At 38.3% G+C, this 16399-nt stretch overlaps 1 protein-coding gene and 1 long non-coding RNA gene across 3 annotated transcripts; one reads left to right on the plus strand and one right to left on the minus strand.

The window, feature by feature from the left end:
- Positions 1–397: 397 nt before the first annotated feature.
- irx4a (iroquois homeobox 4a) lies at positions 398–5174 on the minus strand. 2 transcript variants are annotated; one of them, NM_205698.1, is made up of 5 exons: positions 4835–5155; positions 4285–4524; positions 2965–3071; positions 2260–2570; positions 398–1487 (listed from the first exon to the last, which is right to left on the minus strand). In NM_205698.1, the coding sequence occupies exons 1-5, from the start codon at positions 4877–4879 to the stop codon at positions 868–870; spliced, it is 1323 nt and encodes a 440-aa protein (NP_991261.1). In that variant the 5' UTR covers positions 4880–5155; the 3' UTR covers positions 398–867. The 2 variants fall into 2 exon arrangements, with proteins under 2 accessions (NP_991261.1, XP_087141637.1); XM_087285511.1 differs by having other exon boundaries at positions 401–1490; positions 4835–5174.
- Positions 5175–7572: 2398 nt separating this feature from the next.
- Positions 7573–10401, plus strand: LOC147840093 (uncharacterized). The gene is made up of 5 exons (XR_015510762.1): positions 7573–7625; positions 8349–8461; positions 8554–8595; positions 8941–9064; positions 9406–10401. It is a non-coding gene; the product is annotated as an uncharacterized LOC147840093 (long non-coding RNA).
- Positions 10402–16399: the final 5998 nt, after the last annotated feature.

A 16399-nucleotide genomic window follows, 5' to 3' on the forward strand; every position in this document is an offset into this window, starting at 1 on the left:
GTGGAACCCAGCGTTTTTTTGTTTTTATTTTTTTATTTTAATATATTTTTTGCAGTGTATACAGCAGTCAACATTTGAAGTGGATTAAAAAATGTGTTATTAGTATTTTCTGAGGACAAGACTGGGTGTTATCCAATAGTTTTTGGAGGAGTTTGTTAAAAGGTGATGATCCACTTTAAATGTTTACTTCTGTCGCAATCGTTCAGTTAAAAAAAGTGTGTTCAAATTTAGCTGAAATAATAACCCAACGTTGGGTTGGTCCCTAGTTCACCCGGCGTTGGGTTATAAAACCCAGTGTTTTTAATAGTGGACACACGCACACACTGCAGTGGAGTAAGGCGCAGCATCTTCAGCACCAGGGACAGCGACTCCGCGACTCGGATCGATACACAGGAGAAACGCTTGGAAAAATCGACCGTTTATTAGAGTGATCAGGTTGAACATTCTCCATTCCAGGAGATCTGTGCATGTGTGCGATACTTTCTTAACAGTGACACTTGTGAGTCGATGCAACAAGGTCCGAGTCCGTCTAAAAGAATGACCGATAATAATAATAAAATCAAATAGAAAATCTAGCAACATATGCATGCCAAAGAAAAGCTGAAACCAAACTGGGCTGTAAACTTTTGTCAGTCTTTCAGAACATAAACTTCCAGTTCATTTACATAATCTGAACGTGCGTCAACCAAACCAATATATATATATAAACCAATGCCGTCGCCAGTGAGATGTCATACAGCAATAAATACACACAACTTCCCGCGATAACAAAACCAGTTTTGGGCCCATGTGGATTCACAGTCTGCGCACAGAAAACCGCAGACAGCTATTCCAAACAGTCTCTTTCTGGCAGTCATGTCCAGTGTGCTAGGAGCAGAATATTTTATTCACCCCCTTTGGAAATGTCATAGTGTCCTTGCCGGCCTCCTGCTTGCCGCTGTCCGCCACCGAGCGTCCCAGGGCTCCTGTCTCTAGGATCGAGCCTTTGTTGGTCCAAGAAACAGTAGTGTTCGTCTGGTTTAACGAGCTGTGTCTGAACAAGGGGTCGTGGAAAACTCCGTCTACCCAGTTTCTGAGCGTGGTGACCGGTGAGTCCTGCTGTCTGTCGGGGCCGCCGGCGGGGGAGGGCGAGGCCGGGCACCGGAGCATGCAGGACGGGAACTCCGCGGGGTTCAGGGAGGTGGCGGTCTGCGCCAGAGACCAGATCCGCGGTTTGCTGTCCAGTATCGGGTGGCTCTGCTGCTGCTGCTGCTGGAAACACGCTTTGCTGTGCCGGAGCTCCAGCTCGCAGTCCTCCGGGCTCTTCAGGCAGCTCTTGGCCTCCTCCAGCAGCCCGGGGATGGAGAGTTTCTGCGGGTCTTTGGTCTCCATGTGCGCGCTGATCTGGAAGCGGTGCTTGAGTTCACACTCCGGGCTCTCAGACTCCAGTGGGTCGAAGTCCTCCAGGTCGCTCAGCTGCAGATCCTTGTCCTCTCGATCTTTGCTCTCTGCTGACAAACAGGACAGAAGTCAATGCACTGCAAAAGCGAGCAAGTTACGCGTTAGTCAATGAATGAAATTAGCAATACCAGAGGCCAAGGCTTCATTATTATCGTTATCTTTTCTGAACTTTTTTTTTTTTTTGCACACATTTATGGGTTAAATATAATCAAGCCCAAACACTGTCATATATATTTAGTGTTTTTCCATAACTTTGTCCTAATGGCATCAAAAGCATTTTTATTTTTAATTCATTTTAAATGTATAAAAAATACTAAGTCATATATATATATATAGCACCCAACGTTTGATTAATTGAACCCAGCCTTTTATAATTTCACTCTCGTTTTTTTTCTTCTTTTTTTAAGTTAATTGTATTCTTAGTTTTGTTACTAATGCAGTAGAGCAACCAATTATTTTTTTAAAAAGTTTCTAAATTCTCCTTTGTGCAATTAAAAATGTTCCATGGATGTTAAAATTATTTATATATATATATATATATATATTTTTTTTTATTTACAAGTTAACAATACACCTAGTTCAGGAAGCTCTTTAAACGTAAAATCTGAAATCTGACAGCTGAAGGTGGAGAAGCAATAAACTATGTATATATAAAACTGCTAGGTTGTATTAAGCAAATATTGTGTCATATATCTTTTTAAAAGTATATTTGAATGACTTTTATTTTAACCCAACTGATAATTTTGTCCATGTTGTCCCCATAAGGTTAACTCAACCCAGCATTTTAGAGTATTGTTTAGAGAGTGGGATGCTGCTGACCGTCATCATTGGTTTCACTCTTGATCTGCTCCTCTGGTGATCCATCCTCATCATCATCATACTTCTTCTCGTCCGAGCCCTTGTTCCTCGGTGGCCAGGTCATCTTGTTCTCCTTCTTGAGTCTCCTTCTGGCGTTGGCGAACCAGGTGGACACCTGAGTGAGGGTCATCTTGGTGATGATGGCCAGCATGATCTTCTCTCCTTTGGTCGGGTAGGGGTTTTTCCGGTGCTCCTGCAGCCAGGCCTTCAGCGTGCTCGTGGTCTCCCGGGTAGCGTTTTTCCTGCGGGTCCCGCCCTCCATAGAGCCGTACCTGCAGTTAGCAGAGAAGTTATTGATGTTAATAAGACATTCGAGGCTGTTTCCATAAGCTCTAAACTTCCTTTCATGATATTTTTAGAGGCATAACAGAGCGTATGAATTGCTTGATCGAGTGCACACAGACTGCTCTGACCGTCCATTAAAGCACTTCAGGGAAAACCCTGAAGGGTAAAGCGTCAAGTGCATGATATAACATCAAATATACATTAGTGAACTGAAAATGTCACTGGGTAATTTTAATTTTTCGGAAAAACGCGTTTGAATGATTGAGCTAAATATGATTCCATCAAATGTGTTGAGCGCTGCCTGCGCAATTGATCCTGCTGAACTTCCTGCACTTGTTAATTAGCAATCAGAAGACTCTTATGATGGCCGCTGTTCAATACCTGTCATACTGGTACTGTCCCAGGGTGGGATCGTATGGGTAATATGCGGCAGCCGGTGTTATCCCCGCATGCGCAGACGCGCTTCCATCTTTGGCGTCAAATGTTCCCTGCAAATAAACACAAGAATAACACTCATGCAGTTAACTTAACACTGCTGTCAAGTGCAAAACTTGATGTGCAATTCTCACTATTAACAAACCAGCAACTAAAACCTTTTCCTGCAGCAAACTTGTGTTAATAGTCAGCATGAGTTTAGAGATATACAGGGTGGGCCATTTATATAGATACACCTTAAAATATGAATGGTTGGTGATATTATCGTCCTGTTTATGCCACATTAGTATAGGTGAGGGGGCTTGTAAATAACTCATGACAGAAAAAAGTTATGTAACCAAGCACACCATTGCTTTTCTTGTGAAATCCCCAGTTTATTAAGGTGTCTCCATATAAATGACCCACCCTGTAGAATAAAATCATGCAGATTATCTGCTTTATTAGTATACTGTAAAACAAGCATGGGTGCCTTCAATTTTAAGCTGAATCAAATTAACATTATGGGTTCATAGAACTAAATCATGTTAAACTGACCTAAAACAGCTTGCATAACTTATAAAATTAAGTTAGAGCACGATTAACTGAGATAATTAAGTTATTATGAACTTAAATGCTGACATAATTTGTCATATATTTTTACAGTGTACTAATAAACACAATATATTGTCTTTAGGCAGATAATAAATGTCTACTTAACCGTGTAAAGTTGAACTAAATACTTAAACTTAAACTAAATGCAGGGCTCCACACAATCTATTTGTGTCAAGAAAACATTAAGCTACTTTTTTAGTGTTTACAAATGTAAGTGGACTGAACGTAAAACCAATAAGTTGTCCTAAAAAAACTTCTAGAACTGTGTTGATTCAGCTCATTTTAAATGTGTAGCCTGAACAAACAGCCAACCCCATTTAATAAATGCGTATATGAGAAAGTCATGCAAGCCACCAAACCCCGCAAACACTTCTACACGCGTAAAACAGATTCATTAAAGACATTCAACTCAATTCATCTTCATTTCTGCAGCGCTTTTACAATGCAGATGAAGTTCTACTAATCTGAAACTGTTCAGTTCAGTGTCATGCAAATGTCAGCCCAAACACCGAAGAGCAAATCTGCACACTATTTTATAAACATTATTATTTAGCTATACCGTGTAATAATAATAATAATAATAATAATAATAATGCTGATGATGATGACATCACTTCACCGCTGCAATTAGCCTGATTAGAAGCGATAATTTCAAGGGTTAAAACGCAAACTCACCAAAGAGTAGAACGCCGATGCGTCAGCTCCGTAGGTCACGTAATTCCCGTAGCCTTGTCCGCCGGTGTACGGGCTGCCGTAGACCCCGAGCGCGGCGGCGGAGCTGAGCTCGTGTCTGGCGGTGGCCAACAGCCGGCTCTCGTACACCGGGCAGTACACGGGGGTCTGCGCCGATGAGTCCGGGATGGATCTGGTGCTCGACTCGCAGCAAGATGTCAGAGAGTTGGTGGTCATGAGGAACTGGAACAATCAGGAGAAATCACAGCATGAACACACACAGAAACCCGACTTTAAAAAGCTCCAAAACACGCAGTGAAAGTTGATTTTTGGCACAGTCAGCCCCCGCAGGACACTACATGGATCGTGGCCAACAAAACAACTGTTGTCCTCCTTCCCCCAGCCGTCGCCTCTGTGTCGGTGCTCGTAGATTTGTAAACTGATAAGCGCAGAGGGAAGCCCCGAATTACCGCGCAGAAATCCGCTTTAAAGCGGGCGCGCGTGCACGGGAGCGCACCGAACTTGGCGTTTTCTAACAATCTGAGCATCTTACCTGTGGTGCAGAAGAGTATGGGTATCCGAATTGAGGATAGGACATTGTAAAGTGATCCCCCTTTCGCGGAACGCAGGCGAGACTGCAGGTCTGCTGTGTTTCACTGTACCGATTGATTGGTAACGCATAAAGCTGCCGGACGCTTATAGGGCGAAGCGCGATTCTAGCATGTTTAATTCGCTTTAAACGCCTTCCAGGAGATGTTCAACTGATGCACGCTTTGATTTATCCCTCCTGTCGCACTGATAAACTTCTACAAAGCGCACATCCTGAAAGAAACTGCGAGTGTTGTCGCCTTTGATGTCAGAAATACATATTTTGCGTTATAAAAACTAGTATTAAACACGTCAGCCCAGATGCGGGTTGTTTTAAGCGCCGGTGGCTGTGACGTCAGAAGAAACCCAGTCAAAATGACCAGACTCTAACTTTAATATGCATTATTTCTCTGGATAAAAAAACATATATCCCATCGAGTGGCGGAGGGGTGGGGTGAGATCTGAAGGCGCAATGAGCTTGTAATTGAGCTTATCAATTAAACCCCGAGCTTTGGAGAGGAGATTACACTTGTAAAATGTGACAATCACACACAATATCTTTTGTTTTATTGCTGCTTTAGTCTCAGAAAAAAATGCACGATGCTTAAACAAACATCCTTCATTTCTGTCAGGAAATCATGCGACTTTTGGTTTTGATTTCATAAGGCAGGCATATTACATAACTGGCTTTACATTTTTGCATTCATTCGGATTTAAATTAAAGTGATCAATTGATGCAGAACGGTTTTATCATGCATATATAATTATAGATGAATTATTTGAACACATATGAGCATGTTTGTAATTCCAATGGTTGAAAATAAATATATAAATGGCCACTTTTGCATTATTTTAAATCTATATGTCGCATGTAAATTGTATATACGTGAAATCCAAACCTGTCATACAGTCGATTTGCATAAATATAAGACATTTTTATGGCAAAATTAAAAGTTTCACGTGACACAGATGAGATATTAGTTAATGACATATTAATTTGTGATCATGAAAATGCGACACTAGCACATTTGTGCGACTTTATTGTATAGTTCAATCTTTGTCGGTGTGTATCATTAAAATAATCAGCATAGGAGAAATCTTGGACAGTGTGCTATCTATCTATCCATCTATCTATCTATCTATCTATCTATCTATCTATCTATCTATCTATCTATCTATCTATCTATCTATCTATCTATCTATCTATCTATCTATCTATCTATCTATCTATCTATCTATCTATCTATCTATCTATCTATCTATCTATCTATCTATCGGTGAGTGTGTGCATGTGTGAATCCTGATTTCTGCAATGAGCGCGATGAAGGTGTGTGTGTGTGTGTGTGTGTTGCTGACTCGCTTAGAGAAGCCCGGGTTCAGACATGTGAGAAGCCCCGGGGTCACAGTCAAATTAATGATGATGTACTCCTCTTTTCCCCAGCTGGAAAACTGCCTGCAAGAAACGAATCTGCCCGCAGTGACAGCTCGATTGCGGGTGATTGATGACTATCTTGAGACCGGCCAACATAATATAATATGGGCCGCATAATTGCTTTCATTTACAGATGAAGGTACTTGTCCTCAAATTGAGTTAGACTTTTATCAGGCAAGTTTTTTTTTTCTCTTCTTTTCTTCTCCACCCTTTCCTTCCTTCTCCTCTGGCACGCACTTGAGTTTGGGAAATAAGTGTTCTGTGAAATTAAATTAGTCAGACAATAAGCGAGCAAATGTCGGCGTGTGTGTGTTAATAGACGCCAGGTCAAGTGACTGACCCGCGCCGTTCATTTACTAAGTGACAGGATGGAGTTTTTAATGGAAAATGCTATTAATCAGAGCAAATAATATTGGATGTTGATTGTTATGATAATGCGCATCTGCTGTGTACATCATCATAAAGCGTGCGTAAAGCTAAACTTGTGCTTTTATTTATTTATTTATTTATCTCAGAAAATAACCCGTGACATTTTATCAGGAGTAACATCAAGTGTATGATTGATTCCTCCACTCTCTCTCACACACACACACACACACACACACTGGACTGCACACTGTTAGACATTTCTGTAAATTACACAGTTAATTACTGTATTTCACCCAGTGTAATACTGCAAATTCCTTTTACGGTAAATAACTGTATTTACCGTTGCATTATGGGAATTTAGTGTGACGTCGAACAACATATACAGCGATGTACTGTATTTGTAAAAATTCGTGTATTATACTGTATTTTCCACAACTGCTTCAACGCCACCTTGCGGCGATTCGACTACTCTGCACCACATTTTGCCTGAGGACCCTGGAGCAATTCTGGAGGACAATTTATTAGTGTGCCTGAAGAACATACTGGATTTAACAAACTTTACTCTGGTAAGCTGAGGCAGTGTTTCATTTTACAGAATGTTTTGTGGACGAGAATAGAACAAAGTAAAGTATAAAGTTGGCTATTATTATTTTCTCTGGCTTGGCGTTATTTCGCCCATTTGAGAAATATATCATCTATTAAGATGTTACCTTTATTTAATTTATTACATTAACACTACTATTACTTTAAATAAGACTGTTTATGACTATTAGCCATTGTTCTCGTCATATCTTTTTATTTATTTACATAGGAACCGGTGTTCCAGCGGGTTTTGGTTTAGGAGGGAACCAGAGGTATGCAGACAGTTTTGGAGGACACTTATCACGAGACAACGGTCCGGCAGAGAGTGTTTTCCCCCAGAAGAATATGAATGAAAGACCATCAAATAATCCAGGTAAAAGCGCGTCTGTCTGTGCTGACAACACTCGACATTGATTTGAGCACCTCTATTAGCATATGTTTGCTCGGCAACATTAGCGGAAGCGATCTTAAAATGGTAATGTTAACTGTTAGCTAAACTGAGCTAAGTTTATACTGAATTGGACTCAAACTCATTTTAACGTGCAACGTTTAACTTATATTGATTTATACTTTATATATATTAGATGTTGTGAACTTATTTTTCTCTGGTTTAGAGTAACTTATATCGTTAGCTTGAGAAAATAACATCGCGACGTAACCTATAAGAACGTTAACGTAAATCTACAATATGCATAGAGGTAAAGTTGGTTTTATATTCGCACATTCGTTCATTTAGAAGACTCTTACGTTATACTGTTTACCATGTTACTTTGAATATTCGATCAGAATTAGCATGCCAGTATGACTTGAAATCAACATTAACACTGTTTATTTGACCGTGAGCATGTTGTACTTTGATAACGTTAGTCGTTAGCTGCTAAAATGATTTCACTATTTAGAGTTTGCAAATAATACTTTTATGAAATTAAATTATTAAGGGGGAAGTCTGATTCTGCTAATATAAAACCAACTTTACCTCTATGCATTATGCTAATAACCACCTTTTTGCTATTTATTGTTTGCTAATTATTTTTTTATCACAACTCTTGACATTTGGTTTAACATAATTGTTACCATTATATTTTTTTCTGTTTAGATATGGCACGAGCACAGCACCAGGTTTTGTCTGAAGAAACAAACAGCATTTCAGAGATCTTGATCAGCACAGCCTTATGCTTAAAAAATAAGCAAGACCAGTAAGCAACCAAGGTAAACAAATAAAAAAAAAGTTGTGTGGAGGTTGTGGATTGTAGCATGGTATTCTTATCTGTATTTTTGGCTTTTTTATGGTCTCAATATAGAATACTGGGAGCCTGCCTGTGCAAACTGGACCTCATACAACAGTAAGTACTGTACATCTATTTGTTTCTCAATATAGTAACATTACTTTTAATACAAAATGTGTCACATGTTTAGTTGCTAGCTAAATAAAAAATCTTTTTCCCTTTTTTTATTAAACCATTTAGTAGGGTTTTTTTCATCTTTGTTTATAATATTTTTGAGCAGATTGAGGTCTGTCATGGGTCAGACATTTCAAAATACAATAATTAGTATTGGGATACATGCATTTGTCTATGTATTAAATGTCTTTTTCCCCATTTCATGTTGCCTAAATATTTTGTAATATTAAATAATAAATATTATTATATTAAATAAAATAATAAAAATTTTTGTATAAATAATTCCAGAGGATGAAACAAAATGCACAGCAACAACCAGAGTGAGCCAGAAGAAGGCAGGAGAAGTAGTGAATGACAACCATGAACAACAGTGTTATCCTTCTTTCACCAGCTAACTGAGAACTTGGATTAGGTGAGACACTCTCAATAGTTGTATCAGTATTCAGTCTGTTTTAGTTTATTAGGAATACATAAAACAAATAGTCTAATCTGTCCTGCTGTGAATCAACCCATCACAAATGCTACAATGTTTTTGTAAAACCTTGTTAGGGGAAAAAATAAACAGGACATTCTGGTTAGTTCTCTTTTAAACATGGTAGTGAGCAGGTTATGAGCAGGAGCCAGTTGCTCAGTACCAGCTGAAAACTAGCCCAACCTAGCTGCCATGCTTCAAAATAATTAACCAGTATATGATTTATTTTTTTTTATACAAGCTTCTTCTATGCTTATGTTAGTCTGTTTGTCCTTATCCAGAGTTCTTCATAATCCTGGACTGGGCCAAATCCTGACCAGATGCTGTGGTGGTCATGGAGGAGTGAATCCTAAAAGACACACGTGATCAATGAGTTTCCGCATTGATCCAATGGGCCAGCCTGACCACCCACTGGTGAACTTTCAAGCCTCCGGTGCCTAGACTGCGGCCTTGCACAAGTTTGGCTAGAGGAGAACTGGTCGTGCACAACTGAGCCTGGTATCTCTCAAGGGCTTTTATTCTACACTTTCGTCAGTTGGTGAAGTTTCTTCCATGCCACTGTCGCCACTGGATCGCTTGGCTACGATTGGTGGATCGGTGGATTTGCTCTTCAGTGTTTGGACTTTCAGCAGTGACATTTACTGCTTCAATTCTGAAAACTGGACTGAAGCAGCTTCAATTTACAAGAACTTCTATGTTAAGCTGCTTTGACATCATTGATCTACATTGTAAAAGTGCAATAGAAATAAAGATGAACTGCATTTGAATATGTGAATTCAGACCTTGTTGAGCATTTGACACCAGAATTAGTAATATTTTAAAGTTGTGTTGTTTCTGAGTCGGCTAATAGTTACAAATATTTATTTTTCCAACAATATGCAATTCAGAAGTTTAAATTTTTATTGTACATGTATGTTCTAGTGCTTTGTGTGATTTATTTATTTTTAATGTGTTGATTTTATTGCTTAATGTAATTGTCACACATTTTCCTTAAATGCTTTAAGCATTATTAATGTTTTAAAGAATGGAATATTTTGTAATTGTGTCTGGTTTAATGTCAGTAGTACTTAGTACAATTGGGGTTTTTTTTCTCAACAATATGCAGGTCAGACACTTAAATTAGATTTGTACATGTATGTTAATGTGCTTTTTCATTTTCAATGTTTTTTTTCTTAAAATAAAATATTTTGAATGATTGAAATGTAATGTTTTTACACATTTTTAAGCTTGTTTTAAGCATCTCCAATGTTTTAAATAAAGAGTGTTTATTTTGTTAATATTTTGTAATTGTGTCTTTTTTAGGTCTATAGTATTAAAATAATATTAATAAAATAATATTATAAAATATTTAGGACAAAATTAAAAGGTTTACAGTAGCTAACTGTTAACTTAGGTTTTTACAGTAGTTAACCATTTTCAGACACTACAGTAACATGCTGTAAACGGATTTACAGTTGTATACTGTAAATCTAAAATACAGTAACTTACTGGCAACAGTGTTGCCAGTAAGTTACTGTAAAAACCCTTTGAAATGTCTAACAGTGCAGCGAGAACAGGTTACGCGTTGGTGAAGTTTGACAGACACGCGCACAATAGCTCTCCCGTATACATTTACATTGCTTTTTCCCTTTTTTTCTTGGTGTTATTTGGGTGCCTATTAAATATTAAGGTGCACTAGTATAAGCTTTTAGAGGATAATGAAGTCTGCGCAGGAGTTCCTGCTCTTGTTTTTCGTTAAAGATTTACACGAAGCTCGGCTCTTTTCGGACAGATGGATCAGATATGACGGGCTGTATTTAATATGGAAATACAGTCCAGGAGAAAGCAGAGACGCAACATTTAAAGCACCATTTAAGATCATCTCTGAGCAATATGACACAAGTTTGGCCAAATATCCGATCGGATGCATAAAGTTGATGCATAAATATAGCACAGGTCTCATTATCATTATTATTAGTATTATTATTATTATTATTATTATTATTATTATTATTATTATTAATATTAGCATTATATTAAGCTGGATGAAATTCTCTTTGAAAGGACATGGCATCCTTTTGTGTCTCCGACAAAACCAGGAGCAAATCAATCACCGGACGGCGTGTTTCAACACCTCCTCCTCCTGAAGTCTGCCTGTAGCTTTATACATCATCATCTCACAGGTACACACACACACACACACACACACACACACACACACACACACACACACACACACACACACACACACACACACAGTAAAAATGCTGGGTTTCAATCGATTTGTGTTGAGACAACATGAAGGAATTAAGTTTGTACAGCTGAAGTGGATTGAACATACACTGTAAAACAGCAGGATTCCACATAATTCATTAGTGCTGTTCCGACACAAAATGATTAAGTTAATTTAACACTTTTAACTAAAGTATGTGGATTGAACACATAAAGATAAGTTGTCCCAACAAAATCTCAATAATTGTTTTGTTCCAGCTCATTTTAAATAAGTAGTTTGAACGAGCAAAATGAAAACAAAATAAGTGTACAAGTTGCCCCTCATTAAAATAATTGTGTCGTTTCAGCTCAACTCAATTTAAATAAGATGTTTGTACAATCAGCAAAAACAGTTTCTTGAGTGCACACACACACACACAAGCACGCACGCATGTGTCATGACGGTCAGTGACCACAGGACTAAAAACTACAAGTTCATACATACCATGCGCATTACACCCGGTCCACGTACACTGATTGGCTCACAGCTGTTCCTGTTTCCTGTTAATTTCCTGGACTATTTAGACAACCATTTCACCTCTGTTTGTCACTGCGTCGTTTGTCCATCTTGTCTCCGTATTCCTGTAAGTTTAGAGTTTCTGATTCCTGAGCCCTGTCTCTGTTTTGTGTTTCTTGTTTTATTGTTTATTTGCACTTTGGACACCTTGTTTTTCTGTTTGATGCACATTGTAATTAAAACTGCACTTGGATCCGCACCTTTTTGTTCCTGTTTGATCTTGCTAACGTGACAGCATGCGCACACACACGGTATACACTTTACAGCTATTTGCTTGTTCAAACTTATTTAAAACGCTGAGCTCAATCAAAACAATTCTTGAGTTTTTTGGGGAACAACTTCATTGTTTTAAGTTCAATCCACTTAAATTTGGAAAAACAATTAAGTTTACTTATTTCATTTGTGTTTGGACAACATAAAGGAATTGTGTGGAACCCAGCATTCTGTTCAGTGTTCAGGCATCACACCCCTTACTGTTTAACTCATTTAATTAAGTCACATTAAATTCAAGTAATCATGTACACACAGAATATATGTGGACACCTGCACAAAAATCCAGACTTGTACACAATTAAATCATGTTGCCTCAACACAAATCCATTAAGTTCATTCATTCATTCATCCATTCATTTTCTTTTCAGCTTAGTCCCTTTATTAATCAGGGGTTGCCAAAAGCGGAATAAACCACCCAGCTTGTCCAGCATATGTTTTCCAGCTGCAACCCATCACTGGAAAACACCCAAACACACCCAATCACACACATACATACACTGCAGGCAATTTAAGCTTAGCCAATCCCCCTATAGCGCATGTGTTTGGACTGTGGGGGAAACCGGAGCACTCGGAGGAAACCCACACCAACACAGGGAGAACATGCAAACTCCACAACTGACCCAGCCGAGACTCAAACCAGATACCTGAGTGCTGTGAGGTGATGGTGGTACCCACTGCTCCACCATGACACCTGAGCTGAACGTAAAACAGTGAAATTGTTCCCCAATAATTGTGCTGTTTCAGCTGATTTTAGATAAATGCACTGTAAAAACATCTTTCTGCTTTAAATGTTTGAGTTGAATCATATGGACTTTTCTAGTCATCTCAACTTATATCAGTAAAACTGACTAAAAATATGAAGTTAAACGGTGTAGAGCTTAAATCGATGTACACACTGCAAACTTGTAGTTGGAACCTGATTAACTTAAAGTAAGTTTAAACAACATGAACACATTTATTGTCTTGACTTTTTGTCATTACCTGTTTTTCAGGGCAGTTTGAACAAGCAGCAACTATAATTTTGAGTCTAGCTAGTGAAATTTATTATTTGTATGTGTTATATATCAATACGGCATTATTTATAAACTAGTAAATGTAATTATGCTTTAGTTTTTACTACAGTAAAGTGTGGTGTATAGCAGTATAATACAACCTATAGCTGTAGAAAACTACAGTATGGCTCACTTGTTTATATTACTATAGTAGTTGTGTTACTATAGCGACTGTAGAATCACCACAACAGATCAATTACTATAGTTGTGTTACCATAGCGACTGTAGAATCATCACAACAGATCAATTACTATGGTTGTGTTACCATAGCGACTGTAGAATCACCACAACAGATCAATTACTATAGTGGTTGCTACAATAGTAACTGTAGAATCACCACAACAGTAATTTACAACATGATTCAAAAACAATTTACTATAAATCGCTACTCATTTCATTTTATTACATAAATTTATAACAAGTTCACTTAAAAAATAAATAAATAAAATAATAATTTATATCACAATTTTTTGGATTGTTCGTATTTTACCCAAATTTAGGTTCAATTAATTTTAATTCAAGTTTAGTTATAACTTTTTCCAACAAGTATTGTTTCAAAGCAGCTTTAGAAAAGGTGCACATTACTGCATTACAATCAAAGATAAATTTACAATCAAATACAAGTTTTCATTTACAGACACAACCTGCAATTGTAGAGCCTATAGGTGTGGAGATGTTAGATCAAGTGCATTTGTGTATGAAGCGTGTGTGTTGTCATTGATGTCCATCTCTTCACAAGCCTTGGATTCCATCAATGGCACAGTTATTTGTGTGTGTGTGTGTGTGTGTGTGTGTGTCAGATTTCAGCATCTCCACATTCTCCTATAAGTGCTTGACAAGTCTATACACTTCTATTTTCAGTTCGTCTGTGCTGCAGATTAGCGTGTACACACACACACACACACACACACACACACACACACACACACACACACACACAAACACACGCTTGTGCTGCGCTCATTCCTTTATTTACATCCATATCATCATAAGCACACTTTTACAGTGCGGTGTCATTAGTTAATGCCGGTTAATGTGTTTAATCCCATGAACTAATAATGAGCAATGCTTGTACAGCATTTATCAATCAACATCTCAACATTCAGAATACTAATTCATGCTTAATAACATTAGTGAATGCACAGTGAATTAATAGGAATAAACAAATTTATTTCCATTACAGTTTTTCTCAGTGGCTGTGGTGCATTTCTCACTACACTATTTACATTTGCACAGCAGTTCATGCATTTCTCAAAACAATTAGTCATTTGTGCACATCACAGTAGCAGTTTCTCATTCCTTCCAACACATTGCAGATGCTTTTGGACATGCATCAATTGCTTTCACACAACTCTCTGCTGTTTATAACATTATCATTTGCTTATGTCATTGAATAACTTACGATAAGGCTCCAAAAACTAGCACAGCCACGTTTATATGTTTGAGAAAAAAAATAAATGCAAATTTAGCAAAGAGGAAAAATCAAGAGAAGCAAAAAGTGAAGAAGCTGAGTTGACATTTCCTAATTTTCCAAACATGGACGTGTACGTCATGTGTGTTTTTTGCATGTTGCCATATATTATATTTCTATATGCGCTTTAAAATTCACCACAGTGAGTCCTGCAGTGTACTATAGTATAGCGTAGTGTAAAGGAGGGCTGTGTGTGTGATGTGTGTTTGCGTTGTGTGTATGAGACAGATACAACTGAAGATCCAGACAGACATCCAGCCGCCGGCAGCAGCTCTGGGGCGGATACACACACATCTGATTCCTCATTCAGAAACACAGAAACACGCACTGGACTGTGTGCATGTGTGCGTGTGTGTGTGTGTGTGTGTGTGTGTGTGTGTGGATGTAGAGTTGGAAAGTTTCCTCTGTGGTGTTGTGTATGTGTATTTGTAGTGGAACAATGCACAAAAATACCCTGACCTAGACTGTCATATAAGTCAGATGAATAATGCAGATCGGTGCTGTACAATTACTTAAATAACAGTCTGCTTCAGTCTCTTCTATATATTCAAATATAACTGCACTGAAGGTGTGATCTATTATGCACTTTTTTAAGAGGTGTGTGTGTGTGTCAGCAGTGTGTGAGGATCTCCAGCAGACTCTGATGCTCAACATGACTGAACTGTGTGTATTATAATCAGACTTGATGCAGAAACACTGTGATTGACGTTCTTTCTTTGTACGTGTCATCAGAGGGGGAAAGCCCCGCCCACTAGTCTCCATCTCATTAGCATGTCCAGCAGGCCTGAGTGAGAAGCAGCCGTCTGTCCATTAGCCATCAGAGTGTTTGAGCTGCTGAAGATGATGTCAGCATAGACTAAGAGGATTATAGATGTGAGGGTGTCGATCTATAGACTGACAGATCCTCATTGCATAATCAGTGTTACGGTTAATTTGCTCACACTGTAACACACACATGCACACTTACTGATTTGATGACATGATCTAACAATTACCAACACATTTATTCAGCAATGCTAAAACTGTTATCCAAACTAAACATATATCATTGTGGTAATTAATACATTAGCTGTGTGGAGTTTGCATGTTCTCCCCGTGTTGGCGTGGGTTTCCTCCGGGTGCTCCCCCACAGTCCAAACACATGCTCTATAGGGGAACTGATCAACTGAACTGGCCGTAGTGTATGAGTGTATGTGTAAATGAGTGTGTATGGGTGTTTCCTAGTACAGGGTTGCAGCTTGAAGGGCATCCGCTGTGTAAAACATATGCTGGATTAGTTGGTGGTTCATTCCGCTGTGGTGACACCTGATGAATAAAGGGATTAAGCTGAAGGAAAATCAATAAATGAAGCTAAGAAAACTCTCCAAAACCCTAAAATAATGATGAATACCCAAATGTGTGCATTTATATACTATCAATGAGCATGCTGAAAACACACTGAGTTATTTTGCCTAAACAAGTATTATGTGGTCATTAAGACAAGAGCTGTGTTAGATGAGTTGCTTCGAAAAAGGTAAATACTTGCTCAGTTCATAATTAAAATTGTGAGTAAATTACTTTGAGTCATTGAGCATGGAGTCATCACTCAGCATTGAGTCAAGTCATTGAGTCTCAGTTATTTAGTAAACAGCAATATAACACTAGTCATTTCCCTTAAACAGGTGTGTTTGCATCCACAGGAGAAGGGGGACATCCATCGAAGACCACAGGAG

This window comes from Danio rerio, chromosome 16 (assembly GCF_052040795.2).
Source record: "Danio rerio strain M-AB ecotype USA chromosome 16, GRCz13ab, whole genome shotgun sequence".
NCBI lineage: Eukaryota > Metazoa > Chordata > Actinopteri > Cypriniformes > Danionidae > Danio > Danio rerio.

Bases quoted from the DNA above. Each gene is read 5' to 3' on its own strand.
- irx4a (XM_087285511.1), bottom strand. From the start codon at position 4,879: ATGTCCTATCCTCAATTCGGATACCCATACTCTTCTGCACCACAG. The intron at 4,525-4,834 runs GTAAGATGCTCA...TGATTGTTCCAG, and splicing joins CATACTCTTCTGCACCACAG to TTCCTCATGACCACCAACTC. The intron at 1,491-2,259 runs GTCAGCAGCATC...CCTGTTTGTCAG, and splicing joins GAGTGAAACCAATGATGACG to CAGAGAGCAAAGATCGAGAG.